The sequence below is a fragment of the Equus przewalskii genome, chromosome 14 (assembly GCF_037783145.1).
Source record: "Equus przewalskii isolate Varuska chromosome 14, EquPr2, whole genome shotgun sequence".
Classification (NCBI taxonomy): Eukaryota; Metazoa; Chordata; class Mammalia; order Perissodactyla; family Equidae; genus Equus; species Equus przewalskii.
The window spans coordinates 37088175-37113249 of NC_091844.1; the positions used below are offsets into that span (position 1 = coordinate 37088175).

The 25075-nt window shown below is 37.4% G+C and overlaps 1 protein-coding gene across 2 annotated transcripts in view; it reads left to right on the plus strand.

Annotated features, from left to right (window-relative positions):
* PELI1 (pellino E3 ubiquitin protein ligase 1) overlaps nt 1–15270 on the plus strand; it is a 55701-nt gene extending 40431 nt beyond the window's left edge. For both annotated transcript variants that reach the window (XM_008535258.2, XM_070572533.1), the window contains exons 2-7: nt 1484–1623; nt 4383–4512; nt 7498–7599; nt 11791–11988; nt 12085–12273; nt 12838–15270. In XM_008535258.2, the coding sequence (XP_008533480.1) occupies nt 1553–1623; nt 4383–4512; nt 7498–7599; nt 11791–11988; nt 12085–12273; nt 12838–13404 (1257 nt within the window). In that variant the 5' untranslated portion in view covers nt 1484–1552 and the 3' untranslated portion in view covers nt 13405–15270. The remainder of the gene's footprint in view (nt 1–1483; nt 1624–4382; nt 4513–7497; nt 7600–11790; nt 11989–12084; nt 12274–12837) is intronic.
* Nucleotides 15271–25075: the final 9805 nt, after the last annotated feature.

Here is a 25075-nt window from a genome sequence, read left to right on the forward strand (position 1 = left end):
TCTTTCAGAAATTTAATTATAGTGTATCTGGGATGGGTTTCTTCAGGTTTATCCTGTGTGGAATTTGTTAAGGTTCTCGGATCTGTGGTTTTGTTTCTCTTTCTAAATTTGGTAAGTTGTCAGCCACTATTTCTTCGAGTAATTTTTCAGCTCTCCTCTCTCCTCTCTTTCTCAGTTCTAGTGATACAAATATTAGCTGTTTTGCTGTAGTCTACCAGGTCCAGGCCATGAGGCTCTGTTTTTTTTTTGTTGTTTTAATCCCATTTTCTCTCTGTTGTTCAGATTGGGTAATTTCTATCTTCCAGTTCACTGATTCTTTACTATGTTCCTTCCATTCTGTTGTCATGCCCATCCAGTGAGCTTTTTATACCTTCTATTTCTTTGCCAAAATTTTTTTTTTTGTCCCAAACATGTTTGTAATTGAAGCATTTTTATCATGGCTCGTTTAAAATCTTTGTCAGGTAATTCTCTCATCTCTGTCATCTCAGTTTTGGCACCTGTTGATTATCTTTTTTGCATTGTTTTAAATCTTTCTAGTTCTTGATATGATGAATGGTTTTCTATCGAAACCTGTTCTGAGACTCTGGATATTATCTAAACCTTATGTTCCCAGTGGTTTTGCTGACACTGCTTTGGCACAGGAAAAGGGGGTGCCTTCTTGTTACTGCCAGGGAGACACAGAAGCCCAGATTTCCTACTCAGCCTCCATTGACACCCGAGGAAAGGAGATCCTTATTACTGCCGGGTGAAGGTGAAAGTCAAAGCTCCCCGTGTGGTCTCCACTGATACCACTAGAATAGAGGTGTGGTGGGCATGTTATCAGCCAGCAGGGTAGAAGGCCATGACACTACTGTGGTTGAGGGGTTGGCCTCCTCATTATGCCCACATGAAGTAGAAGTAAGTCTAGGCTCCCAACTTGGCTCTTGCTGGTGTGGGTGGTGGTGGGGCCACAGTGTTTCCTGTGGTGTTTGGCTGCAGTAGAGCAGTTATTGTCAAATCTTGCTGTCCTGCTAAGGCTGCCCTTTCTTGTTCCTTTGACTAGAGAGAGCAAGCTTTTGTTGGGGTTTCTTTTGGTCTCTGCCAGTTGGCATTTCCAAGTTGCTGGATTCTTCAGCTCCAAATCTGGGATATCTTAGGCAGAAATTAGGCCCTGAGGTCCCTAGCTGGTCTGGCTTATCTCTACTTTTCAGAGTTCTTGTGTTTTATATATAATGGCCACAGTTTTTAGTTGTACTTAGTGGAAATAATACGGGAAAATACATCTACTCCATCTTCCTGGAAGTGGAAGTCCCTACATTTACATTTTTAATCTGTTTAAACAGTTGTATCAAATATATAACATTATTTGGGAAAACGTTAATACTTTCTATAGTATGTGATATTTTGCATAATATTGTACTCACGAGGATTACTGGAAAATAACATCTTTATTTAAACTGAAATTTTTTTGTTCACATTATTAATGAAAACTTTTCCCCTCTAGGAAATAATGCAAAAGGTGTCCCAAGGCTCCTGACCAGTGAACAAAGATTTGAGAAAGACAGCCAAGCTCATGTTTTCTCCTGATCAAGAAAATCATCCATCCAAGGCACCCGTAAAATATGGTGAACTCATTGTCTTAGGGTAAGGTTTCTCCCTCTGATGACACATAAAACTTAATCAGATAGAGTAACTCTGACATCTAGGTTAAAAGTACTTTTTTTTAGAATTTATATCCTACCTATTTCCAAAAAGGATTTACAGCTACAGGGTAATATTACTAAATCAGGAAACTCTTTGAATTCTCATTTTTATGCCATCTCTTATAAGTGCTGAAATACTGAAATACTGCACAAGCTTTGCCTCGCCCTCACCCCCTGAAAGGACAAAGCTTCTTCAGGATGAAATGAAAAATGTATTTGTCTACAGTCACATAATCACATCATTTGTCTTCCCTCTCCTATCTTTTAGAAAAATTTGCCTCAGCTGACTCCCCCTTTAGGTCATTTCATGTAGGTTAGGATTTGTTTGTTCCTTTGCCCCTCTGAAGTATAGTTGCTTTGTGCTGTGGTCCTTGATGAAAGGAGTTGTATAGGCGTAACAATATGATGACTCTGAAGCCCAGGACCTCACTACTTGTTTGCTTCAAAAGTCATCTCATCCATACAGCTCACACAGACACAGTCTAAATCAATTGAAATAATGGAATCATCTGTTCTTTAATCTAAACTTGCCATAACTGTCAAAACAGAAGCACAGTATTAGTCTAACTAGAGATCTCAGAAACTAGAAATTGTAGAATTTACTTCCCCCCTACTGTTGCCCTTCTTCTGCCTAAAAAGCAGCTCTAAACATTAACATATGTTTTAGAATCAGGTTGGGATAAGTTCTTGTTTAAGTGAGAATGTATCCGTTATTTCAGATGAGAGAGTAAGAGAAATTGTGAAGATAATATGGAGTTATTGAGCTTGGCTGGAAGTCAGGAATCCTGGATTCCAGTGCTTATTCCAGCTCTGCTAGCTGTGTGACCTTGGGAACGTCACTTAACCACTCTGGGCCTTAGTTTCCTCCTATGTAAAATGACAATTAGACAAGATCATCTAGACTCTTTGAGACTTAAAATTTTTCTTTCAAAAACAGAATTTAAAAGATCATAGACTTAATATAGTAACTACCCTATTACAACTTCAAATCACATAGATTTTAATATATTAATGACAAACAGCTTTTAACTACCAAAAAACTGTTCCAAGTTAAATTCTTCTAGCAAGAAATTTGAGTCGTTTGACAACTAGAATTTAAAGTTTAGTGTATGGTTTCAGTTGCCTCCCTTAGCCCAGCAGTTTCTCAGTTAATCCTTAGCAATTGCAGCTGTCTCTGTATCTGGGGCTTGGTGTCTTAAAATGCAAATAATGCTTCTTCCCAGTCCTCCAGAAGGAGGAGTAAAGCTGGATAAGGTTGTCAGTTTCGTGCTGTTGCTGCTTACAGAAGAGCTTTGAGGTACAGAAACACACTGTGGGAATAGAGAGCATATCTCCGGAAGAGGAACTAGTCACGCAACCCAGTGGACAGTAGTGAGGGGCAGTGAGAAACCCACCATGAGACTGGTGGCAACACACAGCCTAGAATAGCAAAATCAATGTGATAGCTAAGGGGCGCTACTCTGAACTTTCAGCAAGCCTAGCAAGATTAGCAAGGGCATTCTCCAATAGAAATCAGAGTGTTTTATTTTCCATAAAGGATCAGTATAATTTCCATATATGGTAGTCTTTGAGTAAACTCCCTTCTCTTCCTTGTCAGCCACGAATGTAGGCCATTTTACCATCACATTCACCTCCAGCCTCAAAATTGTCACTATTTCCTGCTTCATTTCCCCTAGATTGGCCAACTATACATGAGAAACCATCAAACCAAAGGTTTTTTCCAGGGTGCAGGGGGGCCCATGAATGAGGAGAGATTATTGTTAAACTACTGCTCATGCCATAATGAAGCAGTAAAAAATGCAAAAAAGCGTGATAAACACCTGGATTCAAATTCTAGCTTTGCCAGTGTCACTTGTGTGACCTTCAGAAAATAACTTAAATTCCTCTGTGGAATAACTTAATTCCTAACCTGTAAAAGTGGAAAGTGATGCCAACCTCAAAGGGTTCTTATGAGGATAGATTAAGTGAGGTAATGTATGGGATAGAACCCAGTAGTGCCTAGTACATAGTAAACGTTCAAAGGTTTTGTTTTGAACTTTTTTCCTATTAGATCAGTCCTTGCTTACTTGCTTACCTTCAGGACATATCTATATGTGGTCATGGAGAAATGGTCATAAGATGTCAACACCAAAACTACTTTTAACTACTACTTAGCAGGCATCTCAGTCAGACAGGTTTTGCCAACATAATGTGAATGCGTATGTGTACATTCAAATTGTTGAGACTTAACAAGTCTAAAAAATTCTTATTTTGAAAGTTCAGCTGTTTAAACTGTTTGGTTCACAATTAAAGGAGATTCAATTTTAAATAATTCATACTGTACTTTTAAAGGTTGTATTAGCACATGCAAACATTCACCTTTAAAAAAAATTGAATGAGTCATATGGAGTCAGATATGCTGTTAATCAGCTCTTGATTATCTTGAATAAAAGAGGGAAGAAAAATATAGATAACTCACAGCTGTGTATAATCCAAAAGGTACTTTTCTGTGACTTGGAATGTAGCCCGAAAGAATCTCATTTTGTTTCACACTCAGGCAGCTGGTCTGGGGATCAGCGATTACTCAAAGGAATTTGAGATACTTATAATGTGCTCATAGATCATTAGTTGGGGATTGATCCTATAAGGCAAAGTAAAGCATTTGTTTCTAGAATTGTCTGGTTCTTACAAGAGATCACCTGCATTTTTTTTCCCCATCAGGTATAATGGGTCTCTCCCAAATGGCGATAGAGGAAGGAGGAAAAGTAGGTTTGCTCTATTTAAAAGACCCAAGGCAAATGGGGTGAAGCCCAGCACTGTGCATATTGCTTGTACTCCTCAGGCTGCAAAGGTAAAAAAAAACCCTAAACTAAATCAATAAACTTGGAGAAATTGAAAGCCTTTACATGTTGTTTATATTCTCTAGCATTCTCTTCACATTCTCTACCAGAAGTTTCCTTTTGATTGGATGGGAGAAGACACTTCGGAGACACGATGTTCGAAGGGCTGCCATAGAGAAGGGTATTGGACATTTGTTTTTGACAAACCAGGATCAATGGGTGAAAATTAGGAGACATTCCCTTTTCTTATTAAAAAAGGACTTTACCTGGTATTAAGAGTTGTGTGGCTGTCTACCCTGAGAAGTAGGGAGTTCTCCCTATTACCTGGGGGGCCTCGCCTGGCTGGGCAAGGGATGCAGTTTTATCTAATAAGTGTATTCCGCTGCTAGAAGCATGTTTGGATGAGGTCATTTTTTTAACTAAGGGTCTTTATCAAAGATTCTATGGATGCTCTTGTTTTCATTTTTTGTTAAGACTCAGCATTTAGCATAGCTTGAATGAAGTAGACCTAAATAATTATTAATCAAAGCTATGAAAGCAAATATCCAGTTGTATCTACAATATAACTTCTCGATCTCCTGGTCTGTTTAATGCTTCTAAAGCCCCTTTTTCTTTCTGTACCAAAATCTCCAGAAGCCGGGCCACCGTTTCAGCACACTTGGGCTTTTCCCAGAGTGATAGACAATTAGGGGAATTTCAGATCTTTACATTTCTTATGAATCTCTCTACTTCAAATTTTATAACACAGACTGAATTTGATGTGTAATGGGTGAATAAAACTTAGAGTTCCTTGACTTCTGGAAGTACCTGTATTTTTAGCTAAGCAGCCCCAGGATGTGCATTAATACTGTACCATATGAGGTATATCTTTGTAAGTTGAATAAATGAGAGACAGAGAAATTAGCATCTGATGCCTTGTTTTAGGTCATAGCTCCAGTCCCTGAAGTTAATTGGATTTTTGGCTTTGTTTTATATCCACTGTGGTGTCTAAAACAGAGTCCTTATGCCTTGACTAGGCCTCCTCTATTACTATTTGGAAGCCAGTGAATGTAGAAAAGGGACAGTTTCTTTTAGGTGTTTCTTTTTACTGCTTTGCAGAGAAAGGATATGCTAAGCAGGTGGTGGAAGTGAACAGCTTATGGATCCAATCTGAGGAGCTTCTTTCCAGTATCTCTCCACAGGAGTGCTCTTGACATTTTGGATGTGCCAACTCTTCTTTGTGCAGGACTGTCCCATATATTGCAGGACATTGAATATTCTTGATCCCTACCCACTAAATGCCATTTAAACCCTCAAATCACTGTGACAGCCAAAAAAATGCACCATATGTTTCCAAATGCCCCTTACACAGCTAATACAACCTCTGGTTGAGAACCACTGTCATAGAGAAAATATCTCTAATCTCTACCTCTATAATATCCTCTCTGTGGCTCGCATTTTTACCATCATACTTCTGGTGTTTTTTATTGTTAGCTCCTTTTCATCTTTACTAGGCAACAGGAATCTTAGGGATCAAAGATTGATTCTTTCCTCTTTCAATTTTGGAGGAATGTAGTAGTGAGGTCATGAAGAAAGCTCATTGTTTAGTCTGGCGGTCATTTGGGATGAGTGGTTAATCCCTGCCTTCCAGTCCAGTGGGAACTTAACTTGACATAGTTCTTATTCTCAATCTAAGAGTAGGTTTAACAGTAAAAAAAAAAACAAACCAAGGATTACAGTCTCACAGTACACAAAAAACTGTGTTTTTAAATCTCTTTAGCCACTAAGAATTAACTTCCAAAATACTGAGCAATTATTTAATTGAAAAATCAGTTGCTTAATACTGAATTAAAGTAATTGTAGGTTATAAAGCCTATAAAACAATTATATAATGTTTATGAATACATGAATGTGTAGTAAAAAAATGTTACCATGCATGGGAATGATCTAGACTGCGTTCTTGAGGTTGTTTACCTCTGTGAAGAAAGGGGGTTAGGGAGGGATATGTGAGCAGCCTTGATTGTATCTGTAGAGTTTAGATTCTTATTAAAAATGAGAAGCAAAAATGGCATTTTTAAGCTTTCATAAAGCCAGGTAGTTAGCACCCAGGTATGTGTTTATTCTCTTTGTATATTTGAAATTTTCACAATCTTAAAGCTGTTGTTTTAAAACTTTTATCTATAACAGATTACCTACAAATTGAAAGCAAGTAAAATTTTATATGCCAAAGTTCTAATTAAGAAACTTTTTTTCATTTAGCCTCTTTACTGTGTATAATCATTCTTTTGTGTCTTTGTATCTGTTTTCCTTTTACGCAACCTGTTTCCACTTCCTTTGTGTAGGTTTTCCCCCCTCTGATGTTATCTTCAACTCATGTACATAGAAAACGCCTGAAAACAAAACTGAAAAGTTCTTTTTAGCAATATTTTTAGTTTGGGATAGGTCAGAAGTACAGTCATAAGCATTCTATTCACTTCCTTTGGTAATGTTTAATCACTCTATGAATTTGTATGTATCTAGCCCAGCATGTGGCAAATATTTGTCATCTATAGACTCACACAATGGTTAGGAAAACAGTAAACTCTGCTTATTGGTTAAGTATAACTCTTTGAGTTACTTTAAAAATAAGATTCCTCTTATCCTGCAGCTTTTTATATTTTTTCCTGATCAAAGCAGTACTGAGGACTGTTTTCACTTTCTGGATGTGATTTAGTTTTGATTACTTTATAATTTAAAATACTTACAAAAGAGATCCAGATTTTATACTGTTTTTATACTATGAAATTATGTTCTTAACTCTATAACTGCTTCAAAGTATTTTTCTACACCCAGTGAACCTAAGAAACTACTGTCACAGCTGAGGTTATGCAAGAGTTATTAATCTTTACCCTAAATTTCAAGGGGAAAATATGTCATGTATGTGATAAATAGATTACCTTTCTCTTTTTTTAGTGAAAAGATTATCTGATTTGATTGACCTGCCAGCTAATTTTTGCTATTAATCTTTTCTTTCTTAGGCAATAAGCAACAAGGACCAGCATAGCATATCATATACCTTATCTCGGGCCCAGACAGTGGTGGTTGAATATACTTATGACAGCAACACTGATATGTTTCAGGTATACATCTGAATTTTTTTTCTTAAAAAACACAAAAATTAAAAACCTGTCAGTAACTTTTGCTGTCATCATATTTTAATAATGTATTTCATAAAAATATATGTTGATTTCTAAACCCCATATTTAGAAGTCAGCATAGCATGGTTAAGAGATGGGCTCTGAAATCAGAATTCCTGATAAACATCACTTAGCCACTCTATGCCTGAGTTTCCTCCTGTGAAGTGCAGATAACAGAACTTCCCTCGAATGACTGTTAGGAAGCTTAACTGTGTTAGGACATGTAAAGTGCCCAGAGCTGTGCCAGGTAGCTGGTAAACACTTAGCTATTAATAATAGTAGCTATGATAATAGCTCTGTTAGCTATTATTATCCCAAAAAGGAACCAAGAAATATTCTGCATACATTTATGACTTTTTTTTGCAACTGCTTCCCACCTTCCTTCTTAGGCAACAAAAAGTACAGGCAGTTTCTAACTGTTCACATCACATATGTGAAATCAAACTTGTTTCTTGGCACATATTTATTTGGTCAAAGCTATTGGTGCAGTACAACATTTTTTTTCTCTCATTCTTTGTACTAATCCATTGCTGATATTTTTATAAATTGATAGATGATAGAACAACCAAACCCAAAGATGTAAGCAAAATTCATGGTATCTTTTCCCTTAATAATTGGCTTTAGTAAAGCCCTGGGATTTTTTTTAAATAAACTTAAATAGGACATAAAGTACCTGATAATGTTGCTGTTACACTTATCCAAATTACTTTTCCGTTTTCTTTATTTACAAGATTAAATGAATGTGAAAAGGCCTAGAGATGTCTTTAGTAATAACCAATGTCAAAATATTTCTTTGAGGGGCCGGCCTGGTGGTGCATCTGTTAAGTTCGCACATTCCATTTCAGCGGCCTGGGGTTCGCCAGTTCAGATCCCAGATGTGGACATATGCACCGCTTGGCACGCCATGCTGTGGTAGGCGTCCCACATATAAAGTGGAGGAGGATGGGCAGGGATGTTAGCTCAGGGCCAGTCTTCCTCAGCAAAAGAGGAGGATTAGTGGCGGATGTTAGTTCAGGGCTAATCTTCCTAAAAAACAAAACAAAAAAACTTTGAAGTCATCTGCTTTCTCCCAGCCCTTTTAATGGAATACAGTCATCCACCGCATAACACTGTTTTGGTCAATGATGGACCGCATGAGTGACAGTGGTCCCATAAGATTAGTACCACATAGCCTAGGTGTGTAGTAGGCCATATCATCTAGGTTTCTGTAGGTACACTCTTATGATGTTCGCACAATGATGAAATCGCCTAAGGACACATTTCTTAGAACGTATCTTCATCATTACGGGAAACTTGACTATACCAAATTTTTTAGAATAGTGTCTATATAGTTAATATTAGAGTACAGATGTTTGTTTATCTCTTCCTTTGTTTTTACCAAAAAAAAAAAGTAAATAACATCCTTAAAGAAGATGAAGTTTTAGATTTTAATTAGAACCTAACACAAGCTTTAAGATGATTTTCCACATTTTATTTTACTGACAACCAGTTAAAATGAATGTGATTAGTTAGCTTTTTTAAAAATCAGGTTGCTACCTAGATATGTGATTATAGACTGGAATTTTAGTTGCAGAAGGTACCTTGTATTTATTTGTTTATCCCTTATCTTTTATTGATAAACTTACTGAAATCTTGTGAGTTAAAGATTGCAAAATTAGTTGGGAGCAAAATTGGTATTAAACCAGGCATTGTGAATTATGGAACAGTGTCTTCATCATTTTATGAAGGTCCTTAAAAAGTTGTAACACTTTTGGTTTTCTCCTTTTCATAAGGGAATAGAGAGTATTTCCCAATATGGTAAACTGACTATACCCTGTCTACAAGCATTATACCTACGGAAAATCCAAACATTTATACATTTAAAAAACCTGAGATACATCAGAAACTACTCCGATATATTAGCCAGTCTTTGAGGAACTGGTTTTATAAGCATCATAAGATTGCCTACGTTCTAAACTGAACAAGAACATTTCTTACTCACGCCATCAGATCTTCAAACTCTGAATGTATGCATTGCTGGACACTATGAAGTAAATAAAGGAGACATTACAAGTTGATTACATGCATAGGTGCTACACTTGTGGTCTAAATGTGAAGTGCAGGCTACTGAATGGGTTGAAGAAGGGTGAGGAAAAGACTTTATAGTAGTGCCTTGTTAGCTGATCCTTTCTTTATCAAGTTGAGTAGAATTTTGCCAGTCCAACCAGTAGAAAGGCCTTCTGACAATAGAGATGGCAGAGAAGTACACAGTGTGGTAGAAGATTGATGAATAAGCTACTTGTCACCAGAAAATACTTTTTGGGTGAACAGAAATAACATGAATTTAGGTTGGATTGGTAGGTGGGAGGCAAATTGTGAAATCAGTTTCTAGTTATTATCAGAAATAAGAAACTAAGTTTAGATAGGTTCTAAGGAACCATTGAGGTTTTTAATGGGGCTGGGAGAGAATGACATGATAAGATCTGTATTTTAAAGCTTAATAGTAGCAATTAGAAAGAGGAGGAATTACTAAAGTTTATCCTAACAGTTTTATATCCTAGTGACGCACATCTGATCACAATCATGTAGATTTTTCCTCTTTATAGATAGTAAGATTTCTTCCTTCTTACCTGTCATTACCAGTATTGCTTTGACATCTTCACTCTTCTCTAAGGCCTAGATCAAATATTAATTCTTCTGGAACAATCTCTCTTCCCAAATAAGTGCCGCTTCTGAATACCTTGACTCTGACTATCAATCCTCAATCCAACCCCTGGCCTACACCTTTTGGCTCCAAAAGAGCCTTTTATTTTTGGAAATATTTTTAGTTTCAAAGGTCTGAGAACATTTTCTTTGGATATCATTATCTCAGAAATAAGGAAAAGGGACATCCAGTCTTAAACTTGTTAACCAACCAATTTCCCCCTAAAACTATCCAAACTAAATAAAGACTTTAGACTTGATGATAGGACAAAACACTAAAGAATTTTATCTGAAAGTGTGCTGATAGGAGGAGTTTTTGAGGCTCAGCCATGCAAAGAATGACTGTTAAGTCATCATCTTTGTAGAGAGTCACTATTTTTTGTCAGTACCCACATTGTTCAATTTTATGATATTACTTTATAACAAATACGTTAATAAACTGATCATTTTAAATGTTTAAAACCCTGTGACACTTGTCAGTTCTGTCATCTATTCCACTGATTTCCTTTTTTCTTTTCAACTTTCATCTTTCAAAATGAAATTTATTTACTAGCTAGCACCTTTGAAGATGTTTTTAATTCACTGACACCTCACCCACCAGAACTCTTATATGGGAAGCTTCACTCTGAAATATGTCCAAGAACTAGGAAAAAAATAAGAAGTACGTCTAGGCATATAAAATAAATGCCACATAGGCCATGCATGCACTGAAATTCCTTTTCTCTGCTCCCTGGAGAATCCCTTAGGCTCTCACCAAGACCCTTGTGAAATGCTATTCTTTGAAGTTTGGTTATTTGATTTCTCAACCCATAGCAGAATAAGAGTAGCTGGTTAGAGGAAGGGTATGCTGCTAGAGACAAGTATGCCCAGCAGCCAGAAATGATAGCTGACAACCTGACAGAAAAGAGACAAGAAAATCTGTGAAGTATACATGAGACCTCAAAGCAAGACTGTGTAAGCCCTTAATGTAAGGATCAGTGTTCTTGTACACTTTATAGCATCTGAAGACATCACTGCATTTCAGTTTAATGTAAATGGTGTCCATAGTATAATGCCCTGGAGTCATCATAAAAGATTTACTTACATGTTCACTACATTCTGTGAAAGAAGGTAGTAGTAATACATGGTAGACATATTTCCATCCAAAGGGGTTAAAAATAAAATCTGCAGCCATCTAGAAATCTCAGCCATCCTACGCTCTTCATTCCCTAAAGGTTTCATATATTCTCGGTTGTAAATTCCCACTTAATTCTATGCTCTTAGTGATTACTACATCAGAGCAAGTCTGACAGATTAGTTTTCAAGGGTATAGATGCCCCAGAGTTAAATATGGTTAAGTTTGAGCTTTAGAAATTTCAGAGGCTTAATGATTTCACCTTATTATGCCTTGCTTGAATGGATTCTCCACTGTGTTCCTTTGAATGGGTTTATAGATATTTCTTTTTCCCTTAGATTGGTCGGTCGACTGAAAGTCCCATTGATTTTGTGGTAACTGACACAGTTCCTGGAAGTCAAAGTAATTCTGATACACAGTCAGTGCAAAGCACTATTTCAAGATTTGCCTGTAGAATCATATGTGAACGGAATCCTCCCTTTACAGCACGGATTTATGCTGCAGGATTTGACTCATCAAAAAACATCTTTCTTGGGGTAAAAAGCTTTTTTCCTAAGTGATGCATTATTTTATAACCACTTCTATTTCCAAATTACAAATAAATGGAAGCTCACTATTCTTATTCCTACTAGGAGAAGGCTGCCAAATGGAAGACATCAGATGGGCAGATGGACGGCTTGACTACTAACGGTGTTCTTGTTATGCATCCACGCAATGGGTTCACAGAAGACTCCAAGCCTGGAATATGGAGAGAAATATCAGTGTGTGGAAATGTATTCAGCCTGCGTGAAACCAGATCAGCTCAGCAGAGAGGAAAAATGGTAAGTACTGAGGTGTAGCTTCTTATTTAGCTACAATAAACACATAGGGTGATTTGGACTACATGCATTACATATTACCCAAAACTCTTAATTAAATCTCTTGCTGACACAGAGTACTAAGTCTGACTATCAAACACTGACTACTAAATACTATACGAGAGGATAATATCTTAATCTTTCTATTCAGACACTAAAAATTTATTTTTTCGTATTATGTTAATATATTTTAAAACCTAAGCTTTCCTAAATTAAACAGAACTCTGTTTTCTACTTATATCTGTATATCTTTGACCATGATATTTATTGGAAATATTAGACTTACTGACTAACCAGATGTTTTAATCATAAATTGTCTTTAAGGCTGAAAAGAAATATGTTACTCCTCAATATTTTATCCTTGATTTTCAAACTTATGTTTTTCATGACTATCATTGGAGTTTCTTACATATTTAGTAACAATAATAGGAAACCTCAATTCTTCAGTAAGGAGCATGTAAAAACATAACTCTTATGTAAAAATTCAAGACAGTGATGAATGTATTTTTTGTTTCTTGTTTCCCCTAGGTGGAAATTGAAACCAATCAGTTGCAAGATGGCTCATTAATTGACCTCTGTGGTGCAACGTTGCTGTGGCGTACTGCAGAAGGCCTTTCCCACACTCCTACAGTAAAGCATTTAGAAGCTTTAAGACAGGAAATCAATGCAGCACGACCTCAGTGCCCTGTAGGGTTCAACACACTAGCATTTCCTAGTATGAAGAGGAAAGATGTTGTCGATGAAAAACAACCCTGGGTATACCTAAACTGTGGCCATGTGCATGGCTATCATAACTGGGGAAACAAAGAAGAACGTGATGGAAAAGATCGTGAATGTCCTATGTGTAGGTCTGTTGGTCCCTATGTCCCTCTGTGGCTTGGATGTGAAGCTGGATTTTATGTGGACGCCGGCCCTCCAACCCATGCGTTTAGCCCGTGTGGGCATGTGTGTTCAGAAAAGACGACTGCCTATTGGTCCCAGATCCCTCTTCCTCATGGTACTCATACTTTTCATGCAGCCTGTCCCTTCTGTGCACATCAGTTGGCTGGTGAACAAGGCTACATCAGACTTATTTTCCAAGGACCTCTAGACTAATAAACAGTTGTCCTCCAGGACTACATTATAAATTTATAAGCTAAGTGAGTTGATTTTCCAACCTGTTGTCCACGTCACAGTTTCTCTGCTCTGGTCATTTGCATTAAGATGAAGAATTTTTTTAAACCTTTATAATAAATAGTAGCAATTTCTGAGCTAAAATCTGGGAAACTTGAGCAAAGGAATTTCCGAAAGTACCAGACTTCTGAATACTGAATTTTGAAAATATATTTTGAGGAGAAAAAGACATAGTCTAATTTGATGATGCCTTCATTTTAGTGTTTTTGAATCACCCATCCTCAGTGTTGAAAAGTTGTTTTGTATAACTGAGGGTACTGTTGGTTCAAACTATGTTAGTTTACAGTTTGTTGCAAACATTGTAAAATACAGCAACATGTATATTAACTTCTTTTCTATTTATCTTTATTATAGAAAATGTCTTAGAATGTTCTTGATAGAGTAGCATGGTAATGATGGTGTCACACTCCTGGTGTGAGTGGTAGTTTAGCAAACGTAGCTCAAGGATTTGCAAGGTTAGGAAGAAGGACAAGAGAGCCTCTCTCCCTACCCCATCTAAATATGGAATTTGCTAAATTAGAATGCTTTTTAAAGCCAAATTCATATTAATTACCATTGTATAAGAGGTGTTTGTTTTTAACCACATTGAAGATAATCAGGAAAGATTTTTTCCCTTAATTTTCTCTCGAGTGTAGTACTATAACAAAAACTTAATGCTAAGAAACATTTTATATGCTCCTTTGAATATGCAATTTAATCTAGATTATCTATTTTTCTCCCATGTTAACTAATCTGTTTTTAGTATCAGCAACATTTGGCAAGTTTATTTTTCAGATGTAGACTGTGGTTCATCTGTTCACTGTTTCTAGAAAAAAATCATTCCCATGAGAAAAAGCATAAATCAACAAGAAAGGAGAATGACTTGATTTACTTTTAGAAAAAGAAATGCTTGATTAATTAACTACTCTGTATTTGGCCTTATCAAGGCTTTAAGAAATCCAGAGAGATATAAAGGGTTGAGTGACAGTAGTGTCCCCTTTTTTTAACCTAGCAGACCAGCCTTAACTATGGGCTGTAATCCTAAGGAGAGTTGCCATAGCGTGACTCAAGGAAATGTTTGGTTGGTAGATGAGCACCAGTGACAGCAGAGTGGAGGGACATACTTGCATGGTCTGTTCAGTTTCTAATTCCAGTAACATCTTTTGCTCTCAGAAGCAAGAAAAAGTTTCTTCTCCCGCCTTCCCTCCATCCTTTTTTTTAATGCACCACAAGGAAAGTATAGACAGTTGCACTACATGAAACCCTTTGTGACACTTGTAAAAATCAATACACTTTTAGATTAGACAGAATCATTTTTTTAATCTTTTGATTTGTTTTCCTTTAGTTCAAAAAGTTGTATAATACTTGACTCTAGCTGATTTTTATATGTGGTAGCATAGCTTTAATTTATCCTATTACAGTGCTGTTCTGAATTTTCTTTTGGTTTAAAAAAACAAAAAAACAAAACCTGTTGCTTAGAAGCCATGAACTATTTTATTTCACTTCAACTTGTCAAAATTTCCTTGTTTTTAAAAATGATCATTTGGGTTCACTCAGGAAATGCATGTCAGGAAACTTGTATTATAAGTTTACTAGTTGTGATGTATCAGTAACTGCTGTTACCCCTTTTTCAAAGAAATATAATTGATTTTGAAGTTTTCTAGATTGTCACATGCTTTGTGACTAATGCAAGGAAATCAAGTCCTGTTATTGTATTTGTTCTAGTCATTTCTATTCAGGCTATATATTGTAGCTAATTTTTATTTGCAATTAATTTATTCAAACTAAGTAAATACTTTTCAAAATAGACATTTGAATTTGTCTCTGTGAGTTCGTTTTTGCATAACTCAGAATGAGAAACCAGAAGTGAAAACTTGTGGACAAATGTACCCTACACTCCAAAAATATCCATTTGAAATAGAGGAGTTTGCATTTAGCATAACATTTTAAATCTTTAGTTCTCTTAGGAAAGCATCTCTTACTTATTAATAAAGGAACTTTGTTTAGTGGTTGAATAATTAAGACCTTTTTCTAAGTTAAGCCCTGCTAGAGAGGTGGCTCTTTGCAAGTCACTGTTTAAATAGTGCCTCCATGACCATAAAAGGTTCATGTTCTGAGGCTGGCCCTGTGGCGTAGTGGTTAAGTTTGCGCGCTCCAACTGCCTGCAGTTCTTGGGTTCGGATCCCAGATGCAGACCTACACAACGCTTATCAATCCAAGCTGTTGTGGTGTCCCACATACAAAATAAAGGAAAATTGTCACAGATGTTAGCTCAGGGCCAATCTTCCTCACAAAAAAAAAGGTTCATGTTCTTCCTAAAGTGTCAATCCCTGCGTTCATGGGGTTTATATTCTGGTGGGGAAGATAGATATGAACAAGCAAAAGAAAAGATACAGTATGGTAGATACTGAACACTGCTGAAGGGACACATAAAGCAGAAAAAGGAGATACAAAATGTCATGTGCAATGTGTGTGTATGGAGTGTTTGTACTATTAAAGGGGAGGGCAAGGGAAAGCCCCAGGGAAAGCTGGTGTCTAGATAAAGATCTGAAGGAGCTGAAGGGAGTAGCTTCTTAGGAGAAGAGCATTTAGGCAGAGGGAACAGCAGTTGCAAGCGTCCTTAAGTAGAAGTGTGTTTCAAATATTTCTGTAATAGCGAAGAGGCCAGTGTGGCTGTGGTATGAAAAGGGGGAAGAGTAGTAGGTAAAGCTATGCAGGTGAAGTGGGGCGTGGAGATGAAACTAGATCACGGAGGGCCTCCTGAGCCTTGGCTTTCATTCCAAGTGAGATGGGGGCCCGAGGAGGATTTTGAGCAGGGGAGTAAAATGTTCTGACTTGTATTTTATTTGGATGCAGATAGACGGAAGTGGGAGCAGGGGAACCAGGCAGGAGATAATTGTAGTAATCCTGGAGAGAAATGATGGTGACTTGGATCAAGTGGTGGCTGTGGAGCTGGTTTGAAAAGTGACCAGAATCTGGATATGTTTTGAAGGCAGAACTGACAATATTTGCTGGCAGATCAGACACGGGTGTGAAAAAAGGAAGAGGAGACAAGGGTGACTTGGCTCAATTAGCCTGAGCAACTGGAAGGATAGAATTGCCACTTATTGAAGTGGAGAAGACTAGGAGAAGAATAATGTGTGGGGAGGCCGCACTGGTTGTGGAATCAGGAGCTCAGTCTTGGATTTTAGATCGAGACCCCTAATAGACAAGATATTTGCCAAAGGTGAACTGTCTCTGCTGTTTTTTTGTAACTGCTGTCAAAGTTCTTACCCATTATAATCAGGGTTCTCCATACACCCTATGCTAGCTTAGAAACAAATAAAAGTATTGCTCCTGATTAATGGCGAACTTCCTTTCATTGAAATAGAGAGTTGGGACACCTCTCATGTTTCTCTCTTTGCTTTGGCTGCCCTCTAAGGAAATGAAGTTCTGTTTTCAACTGTAGTAACTTCCTTTAGCCAATGTGTTCTGATATAGTTTTTCTCCCTTCTCACTCGTGTACACCTTTTTCCTTGGCTCTTGCCTTTTTTAAAAAAAAAAAGCCCTCCGCTTTATTGTATCTTAATATTTTGCTGCTTCAAATCCTTCCTGGCAGTGGCAGAGTACAAGTTGTGTTTTGTTTAAAAAGTTTTTTTTTAAACATCGAAATGTTTATGGAAAACAATTCTTGAACCCATTTTATAAGTCCAGATTTTAATATCCAGCTTCCCTTAAGGAAATATGCCTGTATTTGATAATTTTTGTCAGCAGAAAATGGAGTAAATAAGATCAAAAGAGTTTTCCTAGTTGTAAAGTATCGTGTCCACACAGTCTGTTAGAGGCTATGATGAGAATCCTGGTTTGTTTAGGTTGACATTAGATTGTAAACCCAGCTATGTATGTTAAAGTTAAACCACAGCATAAAATAAATTTCTCACAGGCAACATTTGCATGTTCAAGCACTGTTCTAAATGCACCATTCTAAGTATATTTACTGATATTATTTAAAACTTAAAACAACCCTATGAGATAGGAACGATTGTCTCCATTTTACAATAGAAACCAGGCACAGTAATGTCTAGTGACTTGCCCGAGGTTCACTTAGCTCGTAACTGGAGGAGTAAGAATTTCAACTTTGGAAGTCTTACTCCATACCTGTGTACACAGGCACCACATTTTGCTGCTTCCTTCTTTTTTTTTCCTTTGAGTGGAATTTGAAGTCTATTTATCACAGTTTTTTAAAAGTGATTTAGGGTGGCTTACAAAAATTCTAATTAAGATTAAACATCAATAGCAAAAGCTTTTTAAAAGAACAAAAGAAAAATAGTTTGGCATTATAACAAAATAAGAGAACCGGAAGTGGCATGAGTACACGAAGGGATTTAATGAAGGCCTGTAAACTTGCTAAAGGTGAGTCAAATCAATTTAGTGCAAAGCTGTTTAGGAGGTTATTTAGTAAGGGAAGCATGATCACTTGCAAGATCCATGCAGCTGCCTGGAAGGTAACAATAAATCCACTGCTGCAGGACCTTAGAATCATTTCTGGTCCAGCAACCAGAGAAATTCACATCCAGGAAGTAGTGCCATGCCTTTGTATAATAGCGAATTCATGCAGTATTTGTCTTTCTGTGACTGGCTTATTTCACTTAGCATAATGTCCTCAAGGTTCATCCATGTTGTTGCATATTGCAGAATTTCCTTCCTTTTTAAGGTTGAACAGTATCTAGTTTATGAATGTACCATGTTTCCTTTATTCATTCAACTGTCATATGTTTAGGTTGTTTCCGCATCTTGGCTCTTGTGAACAGTGCTGCAATGAACATAGAAGTACTAATCTCTCTTCAAGATCCTGATCTCAGTTATTATGGCTAAATACCCAGAAATGGGATTGCTGGATCATGTGGTGGTTCTGTTTTTAATTCTTTGAGGAACCTCCATACTGTTTTCCTTAGTGACTGCACCATTTTTGCGTTCCAACCAATAGTGTGGAAGGCTTCCAATTTCTCTACATCCTTGCCAGTACTTTGTTGTGTTTTGGTTTTTGATAATGGCCAACCTGACAGGTGTGAAGTGATATCTCATTGTGGTTTTGATTTGCGTTTCCCTGATGATTAATGACGTTAAGCATTTTTTCATATACTTGGCCATTTGTATGTCTTTAAGAGAAATAGCGATTCAAGTCCTTAGCCCATTTTTTAGTCAAGTTATTAGGTTTTTTTTTTTACTATTGAGTTACAGGAATTGCTTAAATATTTTAGAGCTTAATCCCTTGCCAAATACATGGCTTGCAAATATTTTCTCCCATTTCTTAGGTTGCCTTTTCACTCTGTTGATTGCTTCCTTTGCTGTACAGAAGCTTTTTAGTTTAAAGTATTACCATTTGTTTGTTTTTGTTCCATGTGCTTTTGCTGTCATATCTGCTGCTTCCCCACTTTAATGATGGAATACATTGAAGGAATTCTTTCCCAAGTTGTTAAAGGACTATCATGGTACCTGGCAATGGTAGATGCTCAAAAACTATTTCTTAGATAGTTGTAGAAAACTGTTAGAACTCTGAACCATTAAACAACCAAAACAGTCTCTGAGCAGGAGCATGAACAAAACCAGTCAGAAGAATGAAGGTTACAGAAGCGATTTGATCAGAAGATGTGTTTTCATCTGCTGAAAAGACAAAAATGGAAAAGGTAGAGATACTGGGAAAAGTGACAATAACTGGGAGATTGACAGGGCAATAAGAAGAAAACCCACGGATGGTGCCAGAAGAGAACAGAAAGGGTTATCCTGGAGAAAAAAGAGGAAATACCTGTTATAGCCAAAAAATATGGCATCCAGACATTCACGTTTTTGAGAGCCTATTATTGTTTAGGAAAGGCAGAGAAGGCAGCCAAGATTGAAAGGGAAAACTAAGATCTACCGACCTTAGCATTTCCTGAAGTTGTACTATATCATATTACTGTATAATTACTAATAAAAATATAGAATATAAACTAGAAGGGATGTTGGCAATCAAGGCACAGGCGAGAAACCAAGGCATCGTCAGGTAAGGTGGCTTACTGATTGATAAAACTGGTACTAGAACCTCGGTCACCTATATCGATCCTAATATTCTTGATTACCATGAACTTGAGTCACCAAGATTCACTTATATCCCCATGTTTTATTTGTTGAAGCAGAGATAAGTACACTGCACTTTAATGGTTTTTATTTCTAAATTAAAAGTGTCAGCAGAGTCAAAACATCAATTCTCATTGTCATATAAACAATGGTTCCCAAATGTAGGGGATGGTCTGATTTTTTTACGAGCTAAGATCAGTGCCAATCTTCCTCTATTTTTTAGTATGTGGGCCACCAGCACAGCATGACTGGTACCAGCAGTGTAGGTCTGCGTCAGGGGAACCAAACCCAGGCTGCCGAAGCAGAGTGTGCTGAACTTAACCGCTAGGCCACCAGGGATGGCCCTGCTACAGAATTCTTTTAACTAAAAGGCTGCCTAGTTTGGAATTGAAAGACAAGAGTAGGAATTGAGACTCAAGAATTTTCCAGTAGTTTCACTTACAGCCCTTTGGTACTCTACGTGAATGATTCAGCCAACATGAGTGCTCACTCAGTGACAAGGCTCTTATTTTACTTTTCTGTTTATTGTGAAATTAGCACAGTTGTTTTGCATACCACACCTCTGGAGGAATGCAGCACATTCAGATACTCATCACATTGAATTGGCTCCTTTGTCAAGAGACCTTTGGAAAATGAGTTATATGAAATGGTGATTGTAATGTCTCATTAAAATGTTAAAATTACTGTATTGTCAAGCAACTCTAAATCTTTCTTAATCCACAATATAATGGAATAATAACAGTAACCAGAAGCCCAAGTGCCCATAAAGTTGTCTCAGTCTTGCATCATGAGGGGCAGATCCCTAGGTGGAGAGACAGGAGTTGAATTGGGCTGTGTACAGGGACAAGAGAAGGAATTTCCCACAGAATGGCTGTCAGAGATCTATAGCAGGTAGGAGAGCTCCCACAGCAGGGATGGGCTCAGGTGGCAGCTGAGGAGGGGTAATGGGAGGAATTCGCCACTGTGGGTCTTAGTAACGTGTTAGGATCCCTAAAGTAATCACTTCCAAGTTCAGTGTGCACAGGGATTGGGAGTAGCGTTAGGATTTCAGAAAATTTATTGTGGCCCCCATCAGAGAAACTGTAGTAATTGTCCAAATGTCCAGGCATGGAAATTATAGGAAAGAATCATAACGTCAAGAGACATGTGGTTTCTTGGCGCCCTCTCTCTCTTACACACACACACACCCCACCCCCCCAAACAGCTGCTCCCAATTTTGGAATAACTATAGCTTCTCAAGATGACTTTTTGAAGGAAACAGTGTTCATTTGAGTGTGTAAATTCTAACAAGTTTGTTAGTGTAATTTCTATCTTAATCACACTGCATGAATGCAAATGTTAATAATATTTTGATTGATTTTATTCAAGGAACTCAGCCGTGGCAAGAATCCCTGTATCAGGTGTACTATGCAAAGTTGGTGTCTAGTTGCAGAGGGAACATAATGTAACTGTGAAGTGATACTTGTGATGTGATGAAATGGAAGTCAAACATACTACTCTTGGGATGTGGCCTTTTGCAGAGAAGCACTAAAAGAATGTTTACTGCTTTTGTATATGCTATAGGATTTTTAAAGTTTGAGAGTTAACAATCAAGAGTTTGAAGGTGCTTTTATGGTTTCATTATTGCTACTGACTTCAAATGTGGCCATATTTATTTACCAAAGTGTTTTAATTCCTCTTTAAATACAAAAGGACCATTGAAAATGTTGTCTGGGTGGAATTTCACAAACAAGAAATTCTTCAGACAAGGCACGAGTCCAAGCCTTAATCCAGTCTGGCCTCAGATACTAGGCCTTAGATGTTCCTTTATCAGAATAGGTAACAATGGGCAGTTATTCACTGTAAATAAACTAGAGACTGAGTGAAGGGCATTAGAAAATATCAAGATAAGCAGTACTCCTTTGGAGAAGATCCAGTTATACTGAAACCAGCATTTCCTGTAATTTTGCAACATACTTTTATGTTTAACTCCTTGGCTCTATCCATGTTCATGAATCTCTTTACCTGATGTCCTATGGGAACAAGATAATCCAACCCTTTGGCATCAATGAATTAATACTCGTTCTACCTCATCTTAGTTCTTTAGGACTTTGGTGCTATGTGTGGAACGAGACTTGTAAGAGCAGATGGTCCCAGACTGTTAAATTTATGGCCTCTTCAGTTGGGGAGCTCAGTAGCCTCTTTGAAATGCAACTAAGTTAGAGAACCTTAAATGAATTATCAAGTTATCTTCATTCTAAGGGCATTTTTAATCATTCATTGGCTAATGGAAAGGATATTCCCAATTATTCGTAGCTGAAACATTTCTGAAAGGGTATTGTTGAGGGGACAGAGTTCAGAGCGATGACCCAATATTTCAAATTCCCTAAAAGAAAATCCCAAGGAACTGTCCCAATTAGCCTGTATTGGAATTTAATTATATATTGACCTGTGACATCAATTTGAACATCTTTTTGATCTGCAAAATGTTTGCTTTTAATGGGATTTCAAATAGAAAGTTGATCTTAACCTTTTCACACATTCTTTCATTATGATGAATTATGATTGCTTACCAGTGAAATATACTACAAAATGGAAGAGACATGAGTGAAAGAATTGATGTAAGATGTAGTAGTTTAAATTTTTACCCTGAGAATGTTATATTAATTTTTTTGTCGTTGCTCATTATGGCTAACACTTTGAGCTATCAGTTAACCTTCTGGATTCCCAAATACCCTTGGTCTGATTTATAAGTACACCTATAACCACAGGACCCAGCATTCACTAGAGAAGATTTACATACACACAAGAAGCTCACATCTCATTAAGTGAGAACATTTCCAGAAAATCTATTTTGTGACTTTGTTTCTTTGAAGTTTCTCTTTATGTGGAAAGGTGATAGAAGTCTTTATTTATTTGTAAAACTGGGTATAATTCAACAAAATACAATCTAATGCAGTGACAACATCATTTTCCTGGCTCACAAGAACACATCAACTTTTAAGGCCTTCTTTCATTTTCTTCTGTTTACATGGTTCATTTCCAGCTAACACAGCATTTCTGAAATGCCAGCACTTGCTTTTTGTTTCCTGGCGTTGTGTCTCAGCAAACTAAACTTACATGGGTGCTAACAAAGTAATGCCATATTTTTGTAGAATTCCAAGAGATCAGTTCCCTACCTGAAGTTGGAGATAATGGAATTGGCTTCTTAATAAATCTAAAATTTGATCCCCTTTCTGGAGCAATTATTTTCTCATGGAGAAAAACTATTCTATGACCAGAAAACATACCAGGGGCTAATATATACTGGAATGAATGGATAAAAGTATAAATAGTGCAATGCACTTGATTAATATGATTAGAAAAACAGCTCAGAGCAAAATTCTTTTTGGTATCTTAAGTCAGTAATGTGATTTGACCTGTATGGCTGGAACTGAAACTATTTACTATCTGATTTCATTCTGCTTCTTAAAGACCAAGGGGCCTTTGGCAATAGAGTAAGGGCCCCCCTCTTGAAGGGAGGTCTATGCGACAGAATAGAATACTTGCAGGAGACAGGTTTGATCCTTCATAAAACCTGATGAGATTGTGAAAAATAAGAGGATGTCTTGTATATAGTCAGCCTTCAGTTAAATATTCATTGAATATTTGAGCAGAACTAGATCCTTCATCCTTTATGAAGGATGAAGAGCTATTTTTAATTTTCTAGCAACCTTGAGATCACAAGATAGGGGAAAGGAACTCCACTCTTGAGTAGGTAAGTAATGAGAGTCTTTGCTGACAGTTGTGATATACTTTTCTCTCTCCTTGTCCTGTGGGACTCCTGGGGAAACCTCAAAGAAGAAAGCCTGTTGACAACTTAAATTGGAAAGCAAGAGCTGATTTTAATTTGATCTTTTTCTCTACACGAGCATCATAATTTACAGTGCTCTGTTAAACAGTGATTTTTTTTAAAAAAATTTAAATAAAGATGTCTGGAGAGAGGGAATCTTTCTTTTCACTCACCATGAGAATGGTTGTTCCACTGAATATCTCTTAATTGCCTGACTAGTCAGACATGTTTATCCAATGAGAAAGAGAAGCATGTATTGAATACCAAATACCTGATTTGAATCCATTTATTCAATAAAAAGATATTGGGCATCTACTAGGTGAGAGGCACTGGAGATATAAAGACAAATAAAATTGACATGATCCCTACCCTCACACTGCTGAAAATCTAGAAGGAAACGGGTAAATAAGCAGTTACAATATGATGTGTAAGTGGTATGACAGAAATAAAGATCCTCTGAGAGCACATAGGGAATCAGGGAATGACAAGATCAGATCTGCACTTCTAAAAGATCACTCTGGCTGCACTGTGGAGAATGGTGTGCAAGACTGGCGGCAGAGAAGGAACGTAGTTTGAGATCACTATATCTATGATGCTGTTCTGTTGGCAGTTGAATGTATGAGTCTGAAGCCCCAGAATGAGATCCACCTTGAAGACAACAGATTTCAGGATTATCAGCCTGAAGTCCTAAAAGTGAGTGAGATCTCCAAGGAAGCTGTGACCAAGACAGACATCAACATTAATATTTAAGGGGTTGGGTGGGAGAAAAGAAACCCATAACAAAGACTGAGAAAGAGATGTCAGAGGAAAAAAGACAGAAAACCAAAAGAGATCAATGGCATGGAAGCCAAGGGAAGAGAATGCATTAAGGAGATGTGCTCTACAGTGTCACGTTAATGAAGAGCAAAGTAAGTTGAGGACTGAGAAAAAGTGTTGGTGACCTTGACAACAGCATTTTCATGGGGTGATAGGAGCAGAAGCCATACTCCAAAGGTTTCAGAAGATCCTGAGGAATGAAGAAGTGGAGAACCAGAAAAGTCAAGTAGTTTGGCCATGGAGGGGAGGAGATGGAGAAGGAGAAGAAAGTGAGAGAAGGAAGGGAAGGGAGTAGAGAGGGAAGAGGAGAGGAAGGGAGGGGAGGGGTGGGAAGGGAAGGGAAGGGGAAGTGAAGGAAAAAAACCAGTCAGGGATGCAAGGCTGAAGGAAAGTTTTTTTGTGTGTTTTTTTGCAGATTAGGGCTACTTGAGGATGCTTGAAAGCTGAAAGGGAAGAACCAGTGGCATAGGGGAGGAAGATAATAGATAGAGGGTAGTCCCTGAGTAGGATGGAGGAGATTGGATTCATAGCACAAGGAAGGAATTAGCCTTAGGCAAGCTAATTTTGGTGTAACTAGCAGGAAAGAAAAAAAAAATGGATGTGAATTTGAGTAATTTTGGAGGTGGGCAATTGAGGGCGGAAGTTCTTATCTAATGGTTCCTTATATTGTCCCTCTGAAATAAGCAGAGATCAACTGCTGAGAGAAAAATGGGAGAAGAAGGAGTGAAAAGTTTGAGAGGCATGAAGGAGGTTTGAAGTGGCTACTGGAGAGAATTAGAGACACTGCTGGCCAGCACCGAGGGGGCCCAGGCGAGATTGGAGAATGTACTAGATATTGGCATTGATCTGCTTAGTCATGTAATTTGACCACCAGCATTTAGAATCCCCAAT